This window comes from Sus scrofa, chromosome 6 (genome assembly GCF_054392235.1).
Source record: "Sus scrofa isolate SSC_HxYL_T2T_F1_AM1 chromosome 6, Sscrofa_HxYL_maternal_Yorkshire_Landrace_v2.0, whole genome shotgun sequence".
Taxonomy (NCBI): domain Eukaryota; kingdom Metazoa; phylum Chordata; class Mammalia; order Artiodactyla; family Suidae; genus Sus; species Sus scrofa.
In genome coordinates this window covers 29,362,781-29,385,407 of record NC_139388.1, presented here as the reverse complement: position 1 = coordinate 29,385,407, position 22,627 = coordinate 29,362,781, and the positions used below count along the sequence as shown (strand labels likewise).

At 42.3% G+C, this 22,627-nt stretch overlaps 3 protein-coding genes across 11 annotated transcripts in view; 2 read left to right on the top strand and 1 right to left on the bottom strand.

Moving 5' to 3' along the window:
• The window catches only part of LRRC36 (leucine rich repeat containing 36), a 71,569-nt gene extending 67,459 nt beyond the window's left edge, over positions 1–4,110 (bottom strand). For both annotated transcript variants that reach the window (XM_084960063.1, XM_084960064.1), the window contains exon 1: positions 3,976–4,110. In XM_084960063.1, coding sequence (XP_084816189.1) covers positions 3,976–4,045 — 70 coding nt within the window. In that variant the 5' untranslated portion in view covers positions 4,046–4,110. The remainder of the gene's footprint in view (positions 1–3,975) is intronic.
• TK2 (thymidine kinase 2) overlaps positions 1–22,627 on the top strand; it is a 1,024,677-nt gene that overhangs the window by 280,813 nt on the left and 721,237 nt on the right. The gene's annotated exons all lie outside the window — the stretch shown is intronic.
• The window catches only part of KCTD19 (potassium channel tetramerization domain containing 19), a 108,333-nt gene that overhangs the window by 70,667 nt on the left and 15,039 nt on the right, over positions 1–22,627 (top strand). For 7 of the 8 annotated variants that reach the window (XM_084959915.1, XM_084959912.1, XM_005664423.3 and 4 more), the window contains exons 1-2: positions 4,167–4,230; positions 9,538–9,834. In XM_084959915.1, the coding sequence (XP_084816041.1) occupies positions 4,228–4,230; positions 9,538–9,834 (300 nt within the window). In that variant the 5' untranslated portion in view covers positions 4,167–4,227. Of the gene's footprint in view, positions 1–4,166; positions 4,231–9,537; positions 9,835–22,627 lie in introns of those variants that run through there. The other variant, XM_084959911.1, reaches the window with a different exon arrangement.

Below are 22,627 nucleotides of genomic sequence, written 5' to 3'. Positions count from 1 at the left end.
CTGAGCTATGTCTCCGTGAATGCCAGATCCTTAACCCACTGAGTGAGGCCAGGGATCGAACCAGAGTCCTCATGTATACTAGTCGGATTTCTTAACCACTGAGCCACGATGGGAACTCCCAAGACTGTTATCTTGGAATTTTCTTTTTCCTCATCTCCCACATTCAACTCTTTTGTAAGTCTCACCTGTCTGGAGTTCTCCTTGTGGTTCAGCAGGTTAAGAATCTAACTAGTATCCATGAGGATGCAGGTTCAATCCCTGGCCCTGCTCACTGCATTGAGGATCTGGCGTTGCTGTGGTTGTGGCGTAGGCTGGCAGCTATAGCTCTGATTCAACCCCTGGCCTGGGAATTTCCATATGCCACATCTGTGGCCCTTAAAAGCCAAAAAAAAAAAAAAAAAAAAAAGGTCCCACCTGAGTGCCCACAAAATACACCTTGACTCCATACACTTCTTTTTATTCCCACTGTCATCCTACCCAAGCTACTGATTACCTCTTACCTGAACTACTGTAACAGACCTCTAAATGCACAAGAATCTCTCTTTTTCTTTCTTTTTTTGCTTTTTAGGCCTGCACCTGTGGCATATGGAAGCTCCTAGGCTAGGGTGCAGGTATAGCTGCTGGCCTGCATCACAGAGGGATGTGAGCCACATCTGTAACCTACACCACAGCTCACTGGCAACTCCAAATCCCTAACCCACTGAGAGAGCCTAGGGATGGAACCCACATCTTAAGGGATACTAGTCGCATTCGTTTCTGCTGCACCATGATGGTAACTCCCAAGAATCATATTTCTTAAATGAATATTGGGAGTACTCTTGTGATGCGGTAGGTTAAGGATCCGGCAGTTGTCACTGCAGCGGCTCAGGCTGCTTGCTGTGGCATGGGTTCACTCCCTGGCCCAGCAATTTCCACATCCCATGGGTATGGCCAAAAAAAAAAAAAAAAATCAATCAACCAATTAAAAAATAAAAATGAGTACTGGATCAGGTCACACTCCTTTTTAAAATGTTTTCATGGAAACTGAGGAGCTGATCTAAAATTCTTAGGAGAAAATAAAAGACCAAGAATAGCCTATATAATTTTGAACTAGGAGGAAGAGGAGGCAAAGGGAAGAAGGGCACTGGTTTTTACCTGGTATCAAGATTTACTGTTAAGCCATGGTAATTACAAGAGTGTGAGGGTGTGATATTGGTGTAGGAACAGGCAAAAAGAAAAATGGGACAGAACAGAGAATCCAGAAAGACACCTACATTTATAAAGCAACTTGGAATACACCACAAGGAACACTATAAATAGAATCTGGGAAAACTGGCTATCAATATTTAAAAAATAAAGTTATATCACATATCATATATAAAAACAAACTCCAGATAGATTAGACTTAATGTGAAAAGCAAAGCTGCAGAATTTTTAGAAAAAAACATAGGAACCTATTATATCAATATAGAGGAAAACTTCATAAATAAAACACTGTAATAAAATTTAAAATAAATAAGTAAATAAAACAAAAAAATCACACATCATAAGGAAAAATAAACTTGACTAACTTAAGATGAAAATTTTCTACAAGACAAAAGATAAACATTTATAAGATTTTTAGTGCAGAGAAATATAACAAAAAAATCAAAAAAGGTCTAAGTGGTACCACCAAGATTATCTTTTTGGACATTAAAAAGAAATTAACACTTATTACATAAGTGTTCGATCAGTACAGAAAAGTACAAAAAGTGGAAGCCTCTTTCCCCAGAGGTGGGTGACCACTGTGATATTTTTACAGAAGAATTTTAGAATGAGTTTACTAGCACATTCATTTAACTGAAAAATATCTGTGTTTTACTGGTAAGTAAAAAAGCAAATTGCTGAATAATATATATGTTCTATTCCTTAAAAAAATACAAAGATCTATCTGTGTATATGTGTATAAGCAATGGTATGGGAGGAAGGAGAGGGAAGAACATTCTTTTACTTTAGATACTTTTGTGCTATTTGAATTGTCAAAATGAATACAATTAACTTTGTTCTGTAACATGCCTGTAATAAAACAAGCAAACATGAGGAAAAAAGAAAAAAGAAAAGAAAACCTTGCCACATATTGTTCTAGCTGGAGAATTGGAAGGGGTATGTGCACCTCCCTCAAATCAAATTGAACAAATTTTTTAAAAAGAAAGGTACAACAATATGTCAATCCAATGAAGCTTTATCTTAAGTAACCTGTAAATTAGGGGAACCCAAAGTAGTTTGGAAAAGAAAAAATAAACCTGAAATATCTAATCAATCTTTTTTTTTTTTTTTTTTGCTTTTTAGGGCCACACTTGAGGCATATGGAGATTCCCACCCTAGGTGTCTAATCTGAGCTGCAGCTGCTGGCCTACACCAAGCCACAAGCAGCGCCAGATCCGAGCCGCATCTGCGACCCACACTACAGCTCAGGACAATGCTGGATCCTTAACCCACTGAGCGAGGCCAGGGATTGAACCCAAAACCTCATGGTTCTTAGTCGGATTCCTTTCCACTGTGCCAAGATGGAAACTCCATCCATCTATTTATCTACACATCAAACCATTATCTTCAGGGAAAGCTGTGAGATTTCCACAAGAAGAGAAGATTAATATCCTCTTTGTGCACTCACGTAGTATTTGTTACTGTCATGTACTAATCTTGATAAATTTTAAATAATAAGTAATTTTTAAATAAAATAAAACCAAGTTATTGCACATCCCACAAATGAAAAGTACTAGAGGAAGCAAGAAAGGCAACTTTTTGATACAGTTAGAGCACAGGCTCTGAAATCAGTCCTAGGTTAAACCCTGGCTGCATCACTTTGCGCTGTGCAACTTCAGCAAAAGTTTAAAACTAATTTTACTCATCTGTAAACTAGGAACAGTAATAGCCTCTGCTTCATAGGCTTGTTATGGGGTTAAATAATGCAAGGAAAGCATTTAATACAGGGCATAGCAATAACATAAAGTGAACTCAGGAAGGGTAAAAGTTGAATCAGAAACGCTGATAACTTTTCCAATATTTCTACTCCTTAGAAACTCAGAAAGCAAGCTGGCAGAGTCAGACCCCAGGTCAAAGCTGAGGTCAGCAGTCACTCTGGCAGTATTACTTCTAGGACAAAGTCAAGGCTGGGGCACTGATCTAAGCTATTCGTTTCACATCAGGCCCTTTTTTCGAGTTTCAAAGGGAGACTACACTTCCAGATGGTTCAAAGAAATGGCAACGCTCTTGAGGCAAAACTGGAATAGCGAGGGGCTAATAAAGGAACATTCTTTTCCATTTCACTCCAACTAGGAAAAGCCCTCCTAGGTCAGAAGTTTACTGAAACTGCAAAACTAATGTCTTTCGTGGCTCCTCAATAGCACTCCGACCTCAAACGTCCTTCTCAGCGCTTTCCTTCTCCCCTTAATGCCCTTCTAGGGCAGGTTCTTTCCACTAGTTCAAACTCTGTCCAGTTCCGTTTCCAGCCTCAGGGTCTGTTTCTCCCTCTGCATTTTGTTTTGTGTTTTGTTTAGGGTCGTATTTGCGGCATATGGAGGTTCCCAGGCTAGGGGTTGAATCGGAGCTGTAGTTACCAGCCTACTCTACAGCCACAGCAACAAGGGATCCGAGCCACGTCTGCGACCTACACCACAGCTCACGGCAACGCCGGAGGACAGGGATGCAACCGGCATCCTCATGGATACTAGTTGGCTTCTTGAGCCACAACGGGAACTCCGTTCCTCTGCATTTTAGACTTCGCTCCTCCCTCAATTCCTTGTCCTCCGCCCCAGACTCCCCGGTTACTTCAATTTCTTCATCTCTACCTCAGTGTAACCCTTCTGCCTCAACAACCCCTCCTCCCCCTCAGGGACCGCTCCGCCGCCGCGGTTCCCCCGCGTCTACGTCAGATTCCTCTGCCTCCCCCTCAGGTTTCTCCCCTCAGCCTCGGAACCCACGCTCCCGGCCCAGGCTCTCTCCGCCTGGTCCTACCCGGTTGCTCCAGGGTCAGCGCCCCCAGGCGGCGGATGCCCTCCTCGTCCAGATCCCACTGCTCCGCCATCCCCGCCCGCCTGCACCGCAGCGCCGCTCACCTGTCGCTGCGGCCCTCGAGGCAGCCAAGCGCGCGTCAAGCCCCGCCCCGCGCCGCCAGGCCCCGCCCCGCCCCGCGCCCCGCCCGCCCCACTCCTGGTAACCGTTATTGCCAGCGTCACGCGCCTGCCCCCTGCCTCAGGAGCCTAGACCATGGTATGGAGCCCACCCTGGTGTGGGCACAGAAAACACTAAAACAGCGAATGGGAGCGAGGTGGCGGAGGATTAGGGTCGTGGGGTTAGGGACCCGGTTCTGGGACGCTGAGGATGGGTAAAGCCCCAGCCTAGAAGGGCTTGGAGGCTAGTTTTGAGGAGTAGGAAGAATGTGCCTGCTTTGAGAGTTGAAGTGTTCTAGCTCTGAGGGTGTGGGAGACTCCAGGTCTGAAGAGTGGGACTGCGCCTCTGACGGTGTGAAGGTCTTCATATCTCAGTGCTTGGAGATGTTGACTCAGGCAAGGCAGTGTATGGGCAGGTGAATGTCACGGCTGTGGGAAGAACGGAAGGGTTGAGCGGGAAGGTAGCTCTCTGAGGCATGAGGACGCGCCAGCTACTGAAACGCTGGCTCTGAGGAGTTGAGGTCCTGTCTTCAGAGCCTGAGGTAGTCCTTGTTCTAGAAAATGATTTGAAAGAAGCTCCTTTGGGAGAGGGATCAGTGTGGAAAAAAGAGATACTCTTTGTGGTGGAGTGGGGATGACTATGCTAGGGCTACCGCATTTCCTGCAGTCAATGTGGCAAGAAGCCTTTTATCCTTAAGTACTACAGGCTTCCAGGCTTGCCTGTGACTGAGGGCTCTCCCCAGGCTGGGGTACTTCTGCACTAACCAGCTACTGAGCAGTCTTTGGGAAGAAAGCTCTGGAACACACAGCCACTCCTTAACCCCTACCCTCACTCCAGCAGGCATCTCTTGAGAGCCCACTTGTGGATGGGACTTGTACCTGTAAGAAGGAGGCAAACTTTATGCCAAGACCCTCTTGTCATACCCTATCTTTAATAAGAGGAACTGAGACCAGAACTGTGGCTCACCTTCAGGGAGTAGGTTTTCTTTGGCGTCCAAAATCTGCACACCTGGGGCACTTTGAGCTCTCAACCAGCTAGTCACCTTTAAGGAGAATAGAAAGCAAAATTGAGTCCTTGCATACTTATAGTTCCTGGTCCAGGTGGGGCCCTTGATTACTCTCAGCTTGTCATGTTCCACCTTAGCCGAGTTTAGAAAGTCCAGAACCTAAGCACCTAAATTAGCTCGTTAGATTAGCTTTTCCAGCTGTGCTTATGTGAGTCATGACACCATTTTACAATTTGTAATCTTTCTCTTCTTCTAGCCTCAAATGTGCCATATATAATTGTTCTTTATATCTAAATATTTAAATGAGACTATAATGATAAGAGAAAAGGACCCCCACTCCCTTATTTGTTGCACGTGTTTATTTGACTTCCTCAGCTGTCAAAATAGGAGATGGAAGGTTGTTGAAGTGGGCTTTTCCTATCTTGAGGAACCACCTCTTATTTTAACATTCTTTCCACCACCACCATTTTAAAGCTTTTTTTTTTTTTTTTTTTTTTTTTTTTTGTCGTTTTAGGGCCACACCCTTGGCATATGGAGTTCCGAGGCCAGGGGTCGAATCGGAGCTGTAGCCGCTGGCCTACACCAGAGCTCACAGCAACGACAGATCCTTAACCCACTGAGCAAGGCCAGGGATTGAACCCACCTCATGGTTCCTAGTCAGATTGGTTTCCACTGTGTCAGGACAGGAACTCTGATTCATCTTATTCTTGATGCATTTAAAAATAAGTTACAGGAGTTCCCGTCGTGATGCAGTGGTTAACAAATCTGACTAGGAACAATGAGATTGCAGGTTTGATCCCTGGCCTTGCTCAGCGGGTTAAGGATCCGGCGTTGCTGTGAGCTGTGGTGCAGTTCACAGATTTGGCTCAGATCCGGAGTTGCTGTGGCTCTGGCGTAGGCCAGCGGCTGCAGCTCCAATTAGACCCCTAGCCTGGGAACCTCCATATGCCTCGGGTGCAACCCTAAGAAGACAAAAAATAAAATAGTCCTAGAAAAGGCAAAAAAAATTTTTTTAACATTTTTAATTAAAAATAAAAATAAGTTACAAATATTGGTATATTGCATCCCAATCACTTCAGTGTACATGCTTTTTTACCTAGAATTTGTTAACCTAAAACAGTTATTTTTTTTTTACCAGCAAAACAGGTTTATTTAGGAGTAGTAAAGAACTGCAACTCAGGGCATGCAAACATGGTGAACCACAGGCAAGTCTGATAAAGCAGAAGTGATGAAATTCTTTTATAGAGGAGAAGGGAAAGTTGGGGTGGGGTGTTATAAATAGAAAATCCATTGGGGAAAACTGGGAGTTTGAAGTATAATGGCTTTTCCTTAGCTGAGTTGTGACAGTCTCTCATTGGCTGAGCTGTTGTGGAGTTAAGGAGGAAATCTGTCTTCCTCCTGCTGGCCAGTAGTAAGGTAGTGTCACTTCCTGCTGGAGCTTTGGGTTGTGTCTTTTCCTGTTAGGATCTTGACCTTGAGTAGTCTCCTGATTCCCATCTTAACGAGGGCTCCCTTTATTAATTTTCAGAAATTCAGTATTATTTTATAGTTATTTTTAGGTAAAATTTTACATACTATTTATTACTCTTTAAATTTTTTATGAATAGTACTCCTTGAGTGTTTATTTTAAAATCTGATATAGATTTTGTGTTTGTTGGCTTTCTACTTTTCTATAGTGTTGATAAGTTAGGTCATCTCGAAGCAAAATGGACAATTTATTTAAGAATAGATAATCTTGGAGTTCCCGTCGTGGTGCAGTGGTTAACGAATCTGACTAGGAACCATGAGGTTGCGGGTTCGATCCCTGGCCTTGCTCAGTGGGTTAGGAATCCGGCGTTGCCGTGAGCTGTGGTGTAGGTCACAGATCCTTCGTTGCTCTGGCTCTGGCATAGGCTGGCAGCTACAGCTCCGATTAGACCCCTAGCCTGGGAACCTCCATATGCCTCAGAAGCAGCCCAGGAAATGGCAAAAAGACAAAAAAAAAAAAAAAAAAATAGATAATCTTGGAGTTCCCGTCTTGGCGCAGCAGAAACCAATCTGACTAGGAACCGTGAGGTTGCGGGTTCGATCCCTGGCCTTGCCCAGTGAGTTAAGGATCTGGTGTTGCCGTGAGCTGTGGTGTGGATCGCAGACTTGGCTTGGATCTGGAGTTGCTTTGGCTCTGGCATAGACTGGGCCTGGGAACCTCCATATACTGCCGCTGTGGCCCTTAAAAGACAAAAAGACAAAAAAAAAAAAAAAAAAAAAGAATAAACTGGAACTTCGAACAATGAACTGAGGATGGTTAATGATCTTTGCTACCTTTGTGTGTGTGTGTGAGTGTGTGTGTATATAAAAGAACCCATGGCATTCAGCTGTCCTGCCATGGCTTCAATAATGTAATGTCCCTGCATGGTCACAGGTATGGTCACAAGAGAGCCCTGATGTATTCCGTGGGGTGGGGAGCACCTCATCATAACTCTTTTTAAGATAGTTTATTAAGGTATAATTCATGTACCACACAATTTGCCATTTTAAAGTGTACTGTTCAGTGGTTTTCAATATGCAACTATCACCACAATCAGTTTTAGAACATTTTCATCATCCCCAAAAGAAATTCCATACCTATTACTAATCATTTCCCATTTCCCCTCCAACCTCCCCAGCCTAGGGCACCACTAATCTATTCTCTATGACTGTAAATTTGCCTATTCTGCACATTATATATAGATGGAATAATACGTGGTCTTTTGTGTCTTTTATGTCTTAAAACATGTTTCAAAGTTTCATCTACGTTCTAGTGTTTATTCCTTTTTATCGACAATATTCCATTTTGTGAATAAACTACATTTTTTTTTATTCATTCATCAGCTGATGAACATTTTGGTTGTTTCTACTTTTTGGCTATTATGAGTAATTCTTCTATGGACATTTGTCTGTGAGTTTTTGTGTGGCTATAGGCATTCATTTGCATTTATATCTAGAAGTAGAATTGCTGAACTGTGTTTAATATTTTGAGGAACCACTGAACTGTTTTCCAGAGCAGCTGCACTATTTTATATTCCCATCAGCAGTGTATGAGAGTTCCAATTTCTCCAATCTTTGTCAACACTCATTATTATCTATTATTTTGATTCAGGCCATCCTAGTAGGTGTGAAATGGTATCTCATTGTGAGTTTTACTTTGCATTTGATGATGTTAAGTATGTTTTAATGTGCTATTTGTTCTTGTATTTCTGTTGTTTAGTAGTAAATATTATTTTTACAAATACAAAATTATAAATATAAATTATTTTTCAGATGATTTTCAAATATTTTGTTCCATTATATAGATTATCTTTTTACTTTCTTGGTAATGTCCTTTGAAGCACAATTTTTTAAAATTTTTATGACGTTTTATTTGTTTATTTCATTTCTCCTTTTTATATCTTATCTAAGAAAGCATTGCCTAATCCATGGTCATGAAGATTTTGTTTTCTTCTAAGGGTTTTATATTTTTAGCGCTTATTTTTAGGCTTATGATCCATTTTGTGTTAATTTTTTGTATGGTGTGACAGAGTCCAACTTTTCTTTTGACATGTGAATGTCCAGTTATCCCAGAACTATTTTTTGAGAAGGATATTCTTTTTTTTTTTTTTCTCTGTCTTTTTGTCTTTCCTAGGGCCTCACCTGCAACATATGGAGGTTCCCAGGCTAGAGGTCTAATTGGAGCTGTTGCCGCCGGCCTATGCCAGAGCCACAGCAACGCGAGATCTGAGCCAAATCTTCGACCTACACCACAGCTCACAGCAATGCCGGATCCTTAACCCACCGAGCGAGGCCAGGGATCGAACCCACCACCTCATGGTTCCTAGTCAGATTCGTTGACCACTGAACCATGACGGGAACTCCATGGAATTATTTTCTTAATTTTATTTTTATACTGTTCACTGCTGGTGTATAAATATAATTGATTTTTGTATTGATTGGTATCTTTTAATCTTCTTGAACTCATTTCTAATAATTTCATAGTGAATTCCTTAGGATTTTCTACATGCAAGATCCTATCATCTACAAATAGAGATAATTTTACCTCTTCCTTTCTGGATGATTTTTATTTCTATTTATTTTGTCTTTTGTCTTTTAGGGCCGCACCTGCAGCATATGGAGGTTCTAGTCGGATTCATTAACCACTGAGCCACAACTGGAACTCCTTGTCTTTTGTTTTTTTTTTTTAGGGCTGCACCTGAGGCATATGGAGGTTCCCAGGGCATCTGTGACCTACACCACAGCTCACAGCAACTCCAGATCCTTACCCACTGAGCAAGGCCAGGGATCAATCCCACAATCTCATGGTTCCTACTCGGATTTGTTTCTGCTGCACCATGACGGTAACTCCTATTTCTTTTTCTTGTATAGACCTCTTTTCATTTTCTCTTTAGGAGGAGCCTGGTATGCCTCATGAATCAGCAGAGGATTTGTTTCATTTCAACGTTGGAGGCTGGCATTTCTCAGTTCCCAGAAGCAAACTCTCTCAGTTCCCAGACTCCCTGCTATGGAAAGAGGCTTCAGCCTTGACCTCTTCAGAAAGCCAGAGGCTATTCATTGACAGAGATGGTTCCACATTCAGGCACGTGCATTATTACCTCTACACCTCCAAACTCTCCTTCTCCAGTTGTGCAGAACTGAACTTGCTCTATGAGCAAGCACTGGGTCTGCAGCTGATGCCTTTGCTCCAGGTAAGATACTCTTTTCTTCCAGGAATGGTGATCAGTAATATAAGCCTTACATCACTAAAATGTTGTGTCTTTTATATATTGGTTGCTTTATATATTGGTTCTTTATATATATAGGTTCTTAATGAAGAAGTGTGATGAGTGAGTGAAAGTAATAAATAGCACACTAGAAATGCATGCTCTGAATAAAGGATTTAATCCTGACTCTGCCTTATCTATACCAGCAGCCACTGCAGATCCAGGATAGGACTTATGACTCCCCTGAAAGAGTGTTCTGGACTCTTGAAAATCGCAGCTTAAGGGTTTTTTTTTTTTTTTTTTTTTTGGAGGGGGGGCACCCGTGGCATAGGAAAGTTCCCAGGCTAGGGATCAAATTGGAACCTTTACCTGCCTATGCTACAGCCATGGCAATGCCGGATCTATGACCTACACCACAGCTCATGGCAACGCCAGATCCTTAACCCACTAAGCAAGGCCGAGGATTGAACCCGCATCCTCATGGATGCTAGTCTGTTTCCTTACCACTCAGCCACAATGTGAACTCCCTAGTTTAAGCTTCTTATTTTTGTTCTTGAATTTTTTTTTTTTTGGCTTTTTGCCTTTTTGCCATTTCTAGGGCCGCTCCCTCGGCATATGGAGGTTCCCAGGCTAGGGGTCTAATCGGAGCTGTAGCCACCAGCCTATGCCAGAGCCACAGCAACACAGGATCCGAGCTGCAACTGCGACCTACACCACAGCTCACGGCAACACAGGATCCTTAACCCACTGAGCAAGGCCAGGGATTGAACCCACAACCTCATGGTTCCTAGTCAGTTTGTTAACCACTGAGCCACGACGGGAACTCCCTGTTCTTGAATTTTAAAAGGTGAAAACACGGAGTTCCCATCGCAGCTCAAAGGTAACTAACCTGGCTAGGATCCATGAGGATGCGGGTTTGATCCCTGGCCTCACTCAGTGGGTTAAAGGATCTGGCATTGCTATGATCTGTGGTGTAGGTCTCAGATGAAACTTGGATCCCGCATTGCTGTGGCTGTGGCATAGGCCAGCAGCCATAGCCCCGATTTGACCCCTAGTCTGGGAACCGCCACATGCCACAGGTGCTGCCATTAAAAAGAAACAGAAAGGAAAGGAGAGTCACTTATTCATTGCAGAAAATAAAAATGTCAAGGCAATTTTCTTAAGAACCATTTTATTTTTTTATGATGATTTTTATTTTTTCCATTATAGCTGGTTTACAGTGTTCTGTCAATTTTCTACTGTACAGTAAGGTAACCCAGTCACACACACATGTATACATTCCTTTTTCTCACATTATCATGCTCCGTCATAAGTGACTAGATATAGTTCCCAGTGCTATACAGCAGGATCTCATTGCTTATTCATTCCAGAGGCAGTCGTTTGCATCTATCTATTAACACCAAATTCCCAATCCATCCCATTCCCTTCCCCTCCCCGTTGGCTACCACAAGTCTGTTCTCCATATCCATGATTTCCTTTTCTGTGGAAAAGTTTAAGAACCATTTTAAAGAGCACAAACCTATTACACAATTTATCAAGCTCTTTAGTTCCTTTGATGTCCTTACTTCCCAAATTAAAACAAATATATTTGGGAAGCAGCTTCTAAATGGGAAGTAATAACTCAGAGGCATTGGTCCAGTTCCAAAGTTCCAAGTTGTATGAGCAGTAGAAGTATTTGAGGGATCATATGGATCTGCTTCCTAAAACAGACCATAAAACAAGTGATTATGTTTTGATAATAGTGCTTTCAAAGAAATAAACATTTAGACTGGCCCAACTAAAGTGGTATTTATTCACTGAAGCAGAGTATAAATACAGCTGGAGAATCAACAGCAATCTCAAGCAAATCAACAGCCTCACACATTTCCACCACTTTTCCACTGCTAAGGCCTGTCCATCCATACACCCACGTTCTTGCCTAAATGTACAAACATTTGCTTGGAGAAAGTGGAGTTTGCCAATTCTTAGTCTAAAAACCTTTCTCAGGGAGCCTAACTTAATGCATTCAGCCAGTATTTATTTAAAGCATTCTGAGTACCAGGCCCTATTTCTGTGGGCTTTAAGGAAAACAGGATGATCCAATAAAAATATGTTAACCACTTATGTGAACCACATGTATAATTGAAATTTTTCTAGTAACCACATTAAAAAACAAAAAAACAAAAACAAAGCAGGTGAGGAGTTCCCATTGTGGCTCAGCGGGTTAAGAACCCTGACATAGTCTCCATGGCATATGCAGGCAGTTTCGATTCCTGAGCTCACTTAGTGGGTTAAGGATCCAGTGTTGTCAAAAGCTGCAGCATAGATCACAGATGCAGCTTGGATCCAGCTTTGCTGTGGCTGTATGTAGCGTATGCCAACGGCCACAGCTCCCGATTTGACCCCTGCCACAGGTGCAGCGTTAAGAATAAAAAAAAAAGGGGGGGATAGTAATTTTAGTAATATATTTTATTTAACCCAATATATTTAACTTTTTTTTTTTTTTTTTTTTTTTTTTGTCTTTTTGCTGTATCTTGGGCCGCTCCTTGGGCCGCTCCCACGGCATATGGAGGTTCCCAGGCTAGGCGTCGAATCAGAGCTATAGCCACCGGCCTACGCCAGAGCCACAGCAACGCGGGATCCGAGCCGCATCTCAACCTACACCACAGCTCACGGCAACGCCGATCGTTAACCCACTGAGCAAGGGCAGGGATCGAACCCGCAACCTCATGGTTCCTAGTCGGATTCGTTAACCACTGCGCCACCACGGGAACTCCTAACCCAATATATTTAAAATACTGTCATTTCAGTATGTAATCAATATTTTGAGTGATATATTTTATATTTTTTTATGTACTAAGTCTTCGAAATCTAATGTGTGTTTTATACTTAGAGCACAACTCAGATTCAGATTATCATATTTCAAGTACTCAATAGCCATGTATGGCTCATGGCTGCCATATTGGACAGCACATATTTAAATTGTTCTAAACTGTTAGTGCTGCTCACTGCAGAGTCTTTCAGATTTAGCCCCCAATAATAAAAATGGAGGTTTGTCTCCCACTAACTGTAGTTGCCATGCACTCAACAGGTGGCATATACTACAGGATTATCTGTAACATAGTAGGCTTTGTTTGGAAGCCATATAGGAGCCGCTGAGCAGAATGAGATGGGAAGCTTCTGGAGGACAGACACGTGAGCTCACACTGCTACTCTGCTCTCTACCCTTCCTCACTCCTCTACTTCCCTACCCTTAATCTCTCCCAGCCCCCACTCCACTTGCCCACCCCATTTCCCCCCAGTCTGTAGCTTTGGCCTTCAAAGGGCACTCAATACTATTATTGTTTGATTCTAAGTGTAATGTTTATTGTGTATTAAGCACCAATCACAGGCCAAGCACTGGAGATAAAGCAATAAACCATATAGCCATACAAGGTCAAATAGAGGTATGCGCTTTGAAAAGCAGATCAGTGTTTCCTGTGTAATAGTGAAGAAGGAGGGCATTTCTGTATTCTAGGGCTTCTTGGGGTTTCAGAATGTGATTGTATGATTTTCTTTTTGTATTATAGTTTTAAATTTATTCTGCCCGTCACTGCCCTCATAGTACTGGAATTTAGTTGAAGGAATAAAGCATTTACATCTAGTTTGCTTTTTTAAAAACATACAGGTATGTAGTATATGATAAGGAGCTAGCAAGTGACTGAGACCAGGCAAGCTATTGCTTTAGAAAGAATAGTCAGGGCTGGCCTCATTGACAAGACAACATTTGAGCGGAAATCTGTACGAAAAAGTTACAAGTCATGCAGTTGCCTGGGAAAGAGTTTCAAGGCATAAGGAACACACAAACACAAATGCCCTGAGGTTACAGTGGCTTGGAAGAAGCAGACTCAGAGGGTCTTTGTCAGGTGCAAAAGAGGTAGGGGGATGCTAAAACTAGATGAGGTCAGAGGAAACTAGGAACCGGATCTTGCAGCGTCTTATAGATGACATTGAAGACAGGATCTATTCTAAATGTTATAGGTAGCTTTTAGAGATGTTTAAAGAAAGAAAGAAGTAAAATGATTAATTTTTAAAAGATCATTGGACCTTGAGTTAAGCAATGGTTTCTCAAGTACAACATCAAAAGCACAAGCAACCAAAGAAAAACCAGATGAATTGGATTTCATCAAAATTTTTTTAAAAAATGTGTTTCAAAGGATACCATCAAGGACATGATGTCATGGCCCAGTGGTTAACGAACCCGACTAGTATCCATGAAGACTCAGGTTTGACCCCTGGCCTCTCTCAGTGAGTTAAGGATCTGGCGGTGCCGTGAGCTGTGGTGTAGGTCATAGATGTGGCTCAGATCCTCCGTTGCTGTGGCGGTAGCATAGGCCAGCAGCTACAGCTCCAATTCAACCCCTAGCCTGGGAACTTCCATATGTCGTGGGTGCAGCCCTAAAAAGACAAAAGACAAAAACAAAAACCAACCAACCATGAAATGACCAAAGGATTTGAATAGACATTTCTCCCAAAAAGATATACACATGGGCAATAAGCACATGAAAAGATATTCAGTATCTTTAGCCATCAAGGAAATGCAAATCAAAACCACAAGGCACAAGGAGTTACCACTTCACACCTACTATGATGCCTCTTATCATAGAGTTCTCTTGTGGCACAGCAAGTTAAGGATCCCGTGTTGTCATTGCAGCAGTTTGGGTCGCTGCTGTGGCACGGGTTCAGTCCCTGGCCAGGAAACTTCCACATGCCATGGGCATAGCCAAAAACAAAAAAAGAAAAAAAAATCAAAACAAAGCAAACAAAAAAAAGAAATTAATAGGTGTTGGCAAAGATGTGGAGAAATCAGAACCCTCATACACTGTTGATAGGAATGTAAATTTGTACAAACTCTTTGGAAAACAGTCTAGCAGTTCTTCATAAAATTAAACATGGCGTTACCATATAACCTAGCAGTTCCTTCAACTCCTAGGTGTATACCCAAGAGAAATTAAAATTTATAGTATGTCCACACAAACACTTATAGAAAAATGTTCATAGCAGCATTATTTATAATAGCCCCAAAGTGGAAACAACCTATATGTTCCTCAGCTGATGAACAGACAAACTAAATGGTATATCCATAAAATGGAATATTATTTGTCAAGAAAAGGGAATGAGTACTGATACATGTAACAACAAAGATGAACTTTGAAACATTATGCGAAGTGAAAAGTCAGAAACAAAAGACTTATTGTATGATTCCATTTATATGAAATGTGCAGAATAGGCAAAGTTACAGGGACAGAAAGTAATCAGTGCTTGCCTAGGGCCAAGGTACAGAGTGAGAAGGATAAAATGAGTGAAAATGGGCATTGACTGCTAATATATACAGGGTTTCTTTTTATAGTGTTGAAATAGATTTTGATGATGGGTGCACAACTTTTGAGAATATACTAAAAGCCACTGAACTGTATAATTTAAGTGGTTAAATCTTACTGTAATTTATATATAATATGAAATTTGTTCACATTAAGTATAATATGAAATATATTTTAATACATTAGGAAATATTTTTTAATACATTAATATATTAATACATTTAATAACCAGGAGTTACAGACTACATCCCATGGACCAAATACAGCCTGCTACCTTTTTTGTACAACCTCGGAGCTAAGAATGGTTTTCACATTTTTAGATGGTAGAAAAAAATCAAAAAGAAAAATATTTTGTGGCACAATAATTATATGAAATTTAAATTTGTGTTTATTAACAAGATTTTATTAGAACTCACCAAGCTCATTTGCTATATATTGTCTATAGCTGCTCTCAAGCTACAATAAAGAGTTGAATAGTTGAAACAGGAACTATATCTCAAAGCCTGAAATATTTACTATGTGGCCTTTTACAGAAAAAAAAAATTTACTCACCCCTGGCCTAGACTTTACTGGGGAAGAGGAGGAAGCAGGAAGACAAGTTAGGAGGTTCCTGCAGTATTCAAATGAAAGTGATGGTTTGGCCTAAGGTGGTAATAGCCAACTTAGAAGTGTTCAAATTCTGGATATGTCTTGATGACAGAACTGACAGGGTTTGCTGATGAATTGGAGTGAGAGAGATTGGATAACTCCTATGTTTGTATCCTGAGCAACAAGGTGAATGATGGATTGTGAGGTTCAGGTTTAGAGGGGAAAATCAGAAGTTCAAATTTGAATGTATTAAGTTTTTGGGTGTTTTGAGGTTTTGGTTTTGTTTTGTTTTTGCTTTTTTAGGGCCGCACCCGCAGCTTATGGAGGTCCCCAGGCTAGGGGTCAAATCAGAGCTACAGCTGCCAGCCTACACCACAGCCACAGCAACGCGGGATCCGAGCCAAGTCTGCAACCGCTCACGGCAACACCAGATCCTTAACCCACTGAGTGAGGCCATGGTTGGAACTTGTGTCCTCATGGACACTAATCAGATTCTTTTCCGCTGTGCCACGATGTATTGAATGTATTAAGTTTGAGAGGAAAGAAAATGGTGCTTGTTAAACATCCAAGTGATGTTGGGAAGGCAGAAGCCAGATGTATAGAGCTGGAATTCCTGGGAGTAGTCAGGTCTAGAAACATAAATTAGGAGTCATCAAGGTTGGTATGTAAATCCATGAGCCTGGATCTTAGGAATGTCATATCTTGTTCCCAGGGAAAATATAAAGTAGTTGTTATATATGTGTATGTTAATATCACAGTGCTTCCTAGAACTTTCTGTGTAATTTGAAAAGTCTCCTTTGTGTAAATGTAAACTGCTCCAACCATCTCACATGCTATCAGCTTGTTTGGGAGTTACAGCTGCTACTGAAGAGTGTGAAATTCCCCTGCAGGGTCACTCATAGGGGTTCATGGTTCATGGAAAACTATTGATTCCCTTTTACTTGTCCCCTTGAAGTTCACTGAGGACTTAGTGCATTGACAATACATTCCACTTGTGTTTTCTTTTTCACTGCCTTCTGAGGACTTCTAAGTTTGGAAACTTAAATTGTTCCACCTGCAAATGTTTTGCTAACAGCAAATAACCCAGATACACCCGCATTCCTTGTACTCAAGGGAGCCATGGGGGGTTACATTGATCCTCACAGGATAGCCCATCTGCTTCTTCTGGCTCAGATCCCAATACATATACACACTTAAATGCATGCATGGGCACACACGCATGTACACACACACACACACACACACACACTTCTTAAAGTTGAGCCATGTCCATGAGCATCCTAAATGCTTTCTCTCCACACCTTTTTACTTGCTGTTTCCTCTTTCTAGAATGCTTCCCCTTCAAGATTTAGCTTAAATGAGGGCCATGGGAAGACTAGCCTGTTACTTCCAGGTAGTTTTTGTTGTTCTGCTCTCATCAGTGATAATTTTGTTGGGATCATGTATTCATAGGTCTTTCTCCCTCACTAGCCTGTATTCTTTTCGTATTTACATTCCTAGCATCTCTCAGAGTACTGGGGCTGTAATAGGAGTTTAATCAATGTCTGCTGAGAGAACATGGAATGATTTACCCAAGATGACCTATGAAAGCTGAACCTATTTCAATAGGGTGAGGGGACTGGAACTGACAGTGGAGGGGCAGGTTTGAGATGCTGATAGGTGTGTCTTATTCAGCTTTTTTGGCTGATAGCAGCTGTTCTCCACATCCTTTTGTTCTACCAGCCTTGTTACTTTTGAGCTTCCAAGTGGTGCTGGCCCTCCTTGTCTTTACAAAACAGTTGGAAATTTGCAAACTCCCCCAATCTCTCTTACCATCACATTCCTGCCAACAGCCCACATCAGAGCATAAGATGCTGCTTGTGGAAAACCTCCATTAAATCCAAAGGCTCTGCCAGTAGGGCATTTGTCAGCCACCTTTTGGCAGCTGTACACACACATACACACACATTCGCCCCCATGCTATCAGTCTTATATTGCTTCTGATTGACAGATTTTCTCACTACTGTCTAGGCCAAAAGCAACATTAATTATCCTTGTGCTAGCAATTAGGCATCTGAATTAAGGTCTGTATCTCCCTAAAGAAATCCTCCCTCTAGTAACTTTCTGGGTCATAACATATGAAGAGTAAAAATAGTAGAAGTAATATTCAGGCAGACAAAAGGGGAATTGAAGTCTATCAAAGACTAGCCACACACTCTGTGACAAACTCAGTCAGCAAAGCCAAAGGACAGCCAGAAGCATAGGCTCTCTGAAGTGTTCTTAATACATTCACTCATTAATTCATCCACAAAAATGTATGGAGATCCCATAGACACTATTGTGGATGCTGCAAATACAGCAGAGAACAAACAGTTTCCTCATAGTCTTGGAGGCTGTATCTGTTAGGGGAGACTGGCAGACAGTAAATAAATAAGTAGGTGTTATTAAGAAAAATAAAGCCAGGTGAGGGGGATTAAGGGATACTTTCTGTGGATTCTTACAGCACCCAAATGGCTTTCCATGAGGAGAAGGCCTTGTATTTCTAGAAGTCAGAGCAAGGATTGGCTAAAGAGGAAGTTTAGAAAACAACTTAGTTGGAAGTTCCCATTGTGGCTCAGCGGTAATGAGCCCAACTAGTATCCATGAGGATGCAGGTTTGATCCCCGGGCTCACTCAGTGAGTTAAGGGTCTGGGGTGCCATGAGCTATGGTGTATGTAGGTCGCAGACACAGCTCAGATCTGGCATTGCTGTGGCATAGGCTGGCAGCTGTAGCTCTGACTCCATATGCCACAGGGGTGGCCCTAAAAAAAAAAAAAAAAGAAAAAGAAAGAAAGAAAGACAACAACCTGGTTGAGGCTTCTGGGCCTAATGCATGCAGCATGTCTTGACTGGCAGGAATTGCGATCTTTGTAGATTTATTTGTTTGAGTTTTTCCCCTTTTTAAGATTTATCAAACAAGGAGGTCCCATTGTGGCTCAGTGGTTAACGAATCCGACTAGGAACCATGAGGTTGCAGGTTCAATCCTGGCCTTGCTTAGTGGGTTAGGGATGCCGAGTTGCCGTGAGCTGTGTTGTAGGTTGTAGACGTGGCTTGGATCTGGCGTTGCTGTGGCTCTGGCGTAGGCCAGCGGCTATAGCTCTGATTAGACCCCTAGCCTGGGAACTTCCATATGCCGCGAGTACTTGGCCCCAGAAAAGACCAAAAAAAAAGAAAGATTTATCAAACACACCTTTCTTGAAGAAAATGGTACTGCTCACACTTTACATTAATTTAGGTAGCAGGAATTGGAGATTTCATTTCTATAAATTAGATCATTCTCCCCTCAAGTAGCACATCTCTCAAGCTAGTTTGAGTGTCATTACCGACCTGCCCCAAAGGATACACCAAGGTGCCAAACCACACTTCCAAATAGGGCATCTAGGTCCATCCTCAAACAGGTTGTTATGCCAGGCAGGAATTTCCCTCCCTCAATGGCTAATTTAGAGTTGTCCAAGGGCACCACTGTTTTTTCCACTGAGGTAGAATCTCAGGATTTGAATCTGCAGATGAGATAAATGGCAGGTTCTGGTACCTATGATTTGCTCAGCTTAGGAAAGGCTTGGAATGATATTCAGTCTCTTGCTGGCTCTCCCTTGTTTCACTCCCTTTTCATGCTACTTCACCCAGTGTCATTCAACCCATTATCAATCAGACCCAAGCTGAGTCCTTTCTTTGCCATCCCTCTCTCCATTGTATCTTCCCTCTGGACTTCAGGTCTCAAGTTGGAATCACTAATCTTCACTATCCTCTGAACTTTCTGGGCTCTTCCCATTGTATCCTATTCTGGCTTTCCTATGGAAGGGTTGGCATTTGAGGTTGATTTTTATTTTATTTATTTTTTAATTTCATTTTATTGGAGTACAGTTGACTTCCAATGTCATATTTGTTTCAGGTGTACAGCAAAGTGAATCAGTCATACATATAAATATATCCATTCTTCTTTCCCATATAGGTTATTACAAACTACTGAGTAGATTTTTCTGTGCTATGCAGTAGGTTCTTGTGATTCTCTCAGTTTTTATAAATACAGTCTGGTTCTCTGCAAGCTCTTCTTGGGCTTCCTCATGTCTCATTTTGCTTTTCTTCCCAGAGGACTCAGTTCTCCAGCCCTCTATTTGTATGCCTTTTTTCACTCAACAGAGCAATTCTGAGCACTTACTACACACTAGGCTCTAGGCTAGAAGCTAGGGATGCATCAGTCGGGTCCTTCTTCTAGGAACCTCAGTAAAGGGGGGTGGACAGGCCCAAAACCAAGCCAGAGGCCAAGATATAGAAGTTTGCAGGGTTCTGTGGGAACAAAGGAGGAAGATGAACCACTCTGGCTGGGGGAGGCTTCAGGCTCTTCAGGTGGGGAAGGGAGGAGAAAGGTATTCTGGGAAGAGGGAACAGCATACATAAAGTTGAGAAGTTATCACACTACATGTTGTATCTTTGGAGTGTTACACAATTAATGTCACTCATGATGGAGTGGGGACAGAAGGAATGGTGGGAGATGAAACTGGAAAGGTAGTTTGAGATTTAACCACTAAAAGGAAGGAAGGAAATTACATCTATAATATTTCCTTTAATCTTTATAACATCTTCCAGATTTTACTATCTCCATTTTGCATATAAGGAGCCTGAGGCTTGCAGAACTTAAATGACAAATAGGAGACAGCTGGTTAAGAACAGTGATTAAGGAGTTCCCGTCGTGGCTCAGTGGTTAACAAACTGACTAGGAACCATGAGGTTGTGGGTTCAATCCCTGGCCTTGCTCAGTGGGTTAAGGATCCAGCGTTGCCGTGAGCTGTGGTGTAGGTTGCAGACGCGGCTCGGATCCCGTGTTGCTGTGGCTCTGGCGTAGGCCAGTGGCTACAGCTCTGATTCGACCCCTAGCCTGGGAACCTCCATATGCCGTGGGAGTGGCCCAGGAAATAGCAAAAAGACAAAAAGACAAAAAAAAAAAAAAAAAAGAACAGTGATTAAGAACTCAGGCTCTAGAAGTTCCCGTCGTGGCACAGTGGTTAACAAATCCAACTAGAAACCATGAGGTTGCGGGTTCGGCGATCCCTGGCCTTTCTCAGAGGGTTAAGGATCCGGCGCTGCCGTGAGCTGTGGTGTAGGTCGAAGACGTGGCTCGGATCCTGCGTTGCTGTGGCTCTGGTGTAGGCCGGTGGCTACGGCTCCAACTGGACCCCTAGCCTGGGAACCTCCATATTGCCATGGGAGCGGCCCTAGAAAAGGCAAAAAACAAACAAACAAAAAAAAAGAACACAAGCTCTCTAGTATCCTGGGTTCCAGTCCCAGTATCTCCACTTTCTTGGGGCATTGAGTACTGTTTCTCTTCTTGGACCTTGTCTAGCATTTGCTAAAAGAGTGATAATACCAGACCCTACTTTGTGGGTGGAAGACATTAGGAGGATTCCGTTTAAAATACCTGAGCAACAAATGTTAGCTCTTAAGTGACAGTCAAGATTGAAACCCCAGTCTGTCTGTGTTAAAGGCCCTTGTACTGTTCACGTATACCCTGCTCCCGGCCCTTGATTGTGAAGGACCTTACACGAATGCTAAGGAGAATTTGGACCTGACCCCATAGGTAATGGGGAGCACTGCAGATTTTAAGATGGGGAGTGGTTTAGACTCATTTTCTGGTTTGAAATATCACTGTGTTGAGAGGGACAGGGGACTAGGGAAATGGAAAGGAAAGAGGGCTGGGGCCAAGAACAAAAAAATAAGAGTCATAGGGCTTGCTGGCCGACTGAGTCAAAATGGTGTGAATATCAGTCAAGTCACAGTTCCTGATTTGAATCTTTCAACAGCTTCTCTTAACCAGGGGATAAACTCAGCCCAGCTTGCAGAGCTCTTCACTCTCTGGCTCTTGTTTACTTCTCTGAAATCATCTTCCTCACTCCCTCGACCTCCATACATCTTAAACAAAGCCACCTTCAAGGCACCGAGGCAGGTAGCTGAGTATATATCCCTACCTACTGCTCCCCCCCAATCCTGACTGTCCTGTAGACAGTCACCATTTTCCTTTCTTTCTCCCACTTCTCAACACATATACTACGAGGCTATTATTCCTCACCTAACTCAATAATCCTGCCCACCCACTGATGTAGAATCTGTTACAGCCTTTCAGTCCCACCTTCGGCACCTCATTTTTATTCCTCATTGCCCAAAGCCAGCTACTTTCCCATACAGAAACTCATCTCTCACTGATTTCCCTCCTCAAGATGGCTTGACATAGAGCTAAAGTTACATGCAGTCCCCAGTAAAGAGGGTCAGGAAAGCTTGGATCCCCTTCTAATGCTTTTGAAAGAAATACCAGAGTTCCTGGAGGCCCTGAAACTTCATAACCAGTGTTTCCTCTTATCTCAGTATATGTCAGTTGTGGGATCCAAGAAAGTATCTGACTGTGGCCCTGGTGATACACAAGTATTTCTCAAATAAAGAATGACTCTCTTCTGCTCTTTCACACGTGCACTGTTCTCCTCTATTGCTCAGTGCCTTCAGGAAAGCACTCCCCATGACCCACCATTGTCCAGTCCTTCTACATGCCCACCAGCCAACCAAATAGATGGAGAATCTTTCCCACTCTGGTCCTCTCCTTTTGCAGACTTTAAGCAGTTATGCGGGTGCCATTTATAGCAATGGCCACCAGAGGGCTCTCCTCAAAGCTCAGGATTTCCTCGAGCAGATTCTTTTATTTATTATTTAATCTGAGGTGTTCTGTCCATTATAAAGCTCTTAGAGAAAAAAAAATTATCATGTGGTGTCTTTAGAGGACTACTTTTCTAGATAGCTCCAAAACTTTCTTCGAAAAATACTATTTTCTTCTAAGGAAGGGACAGA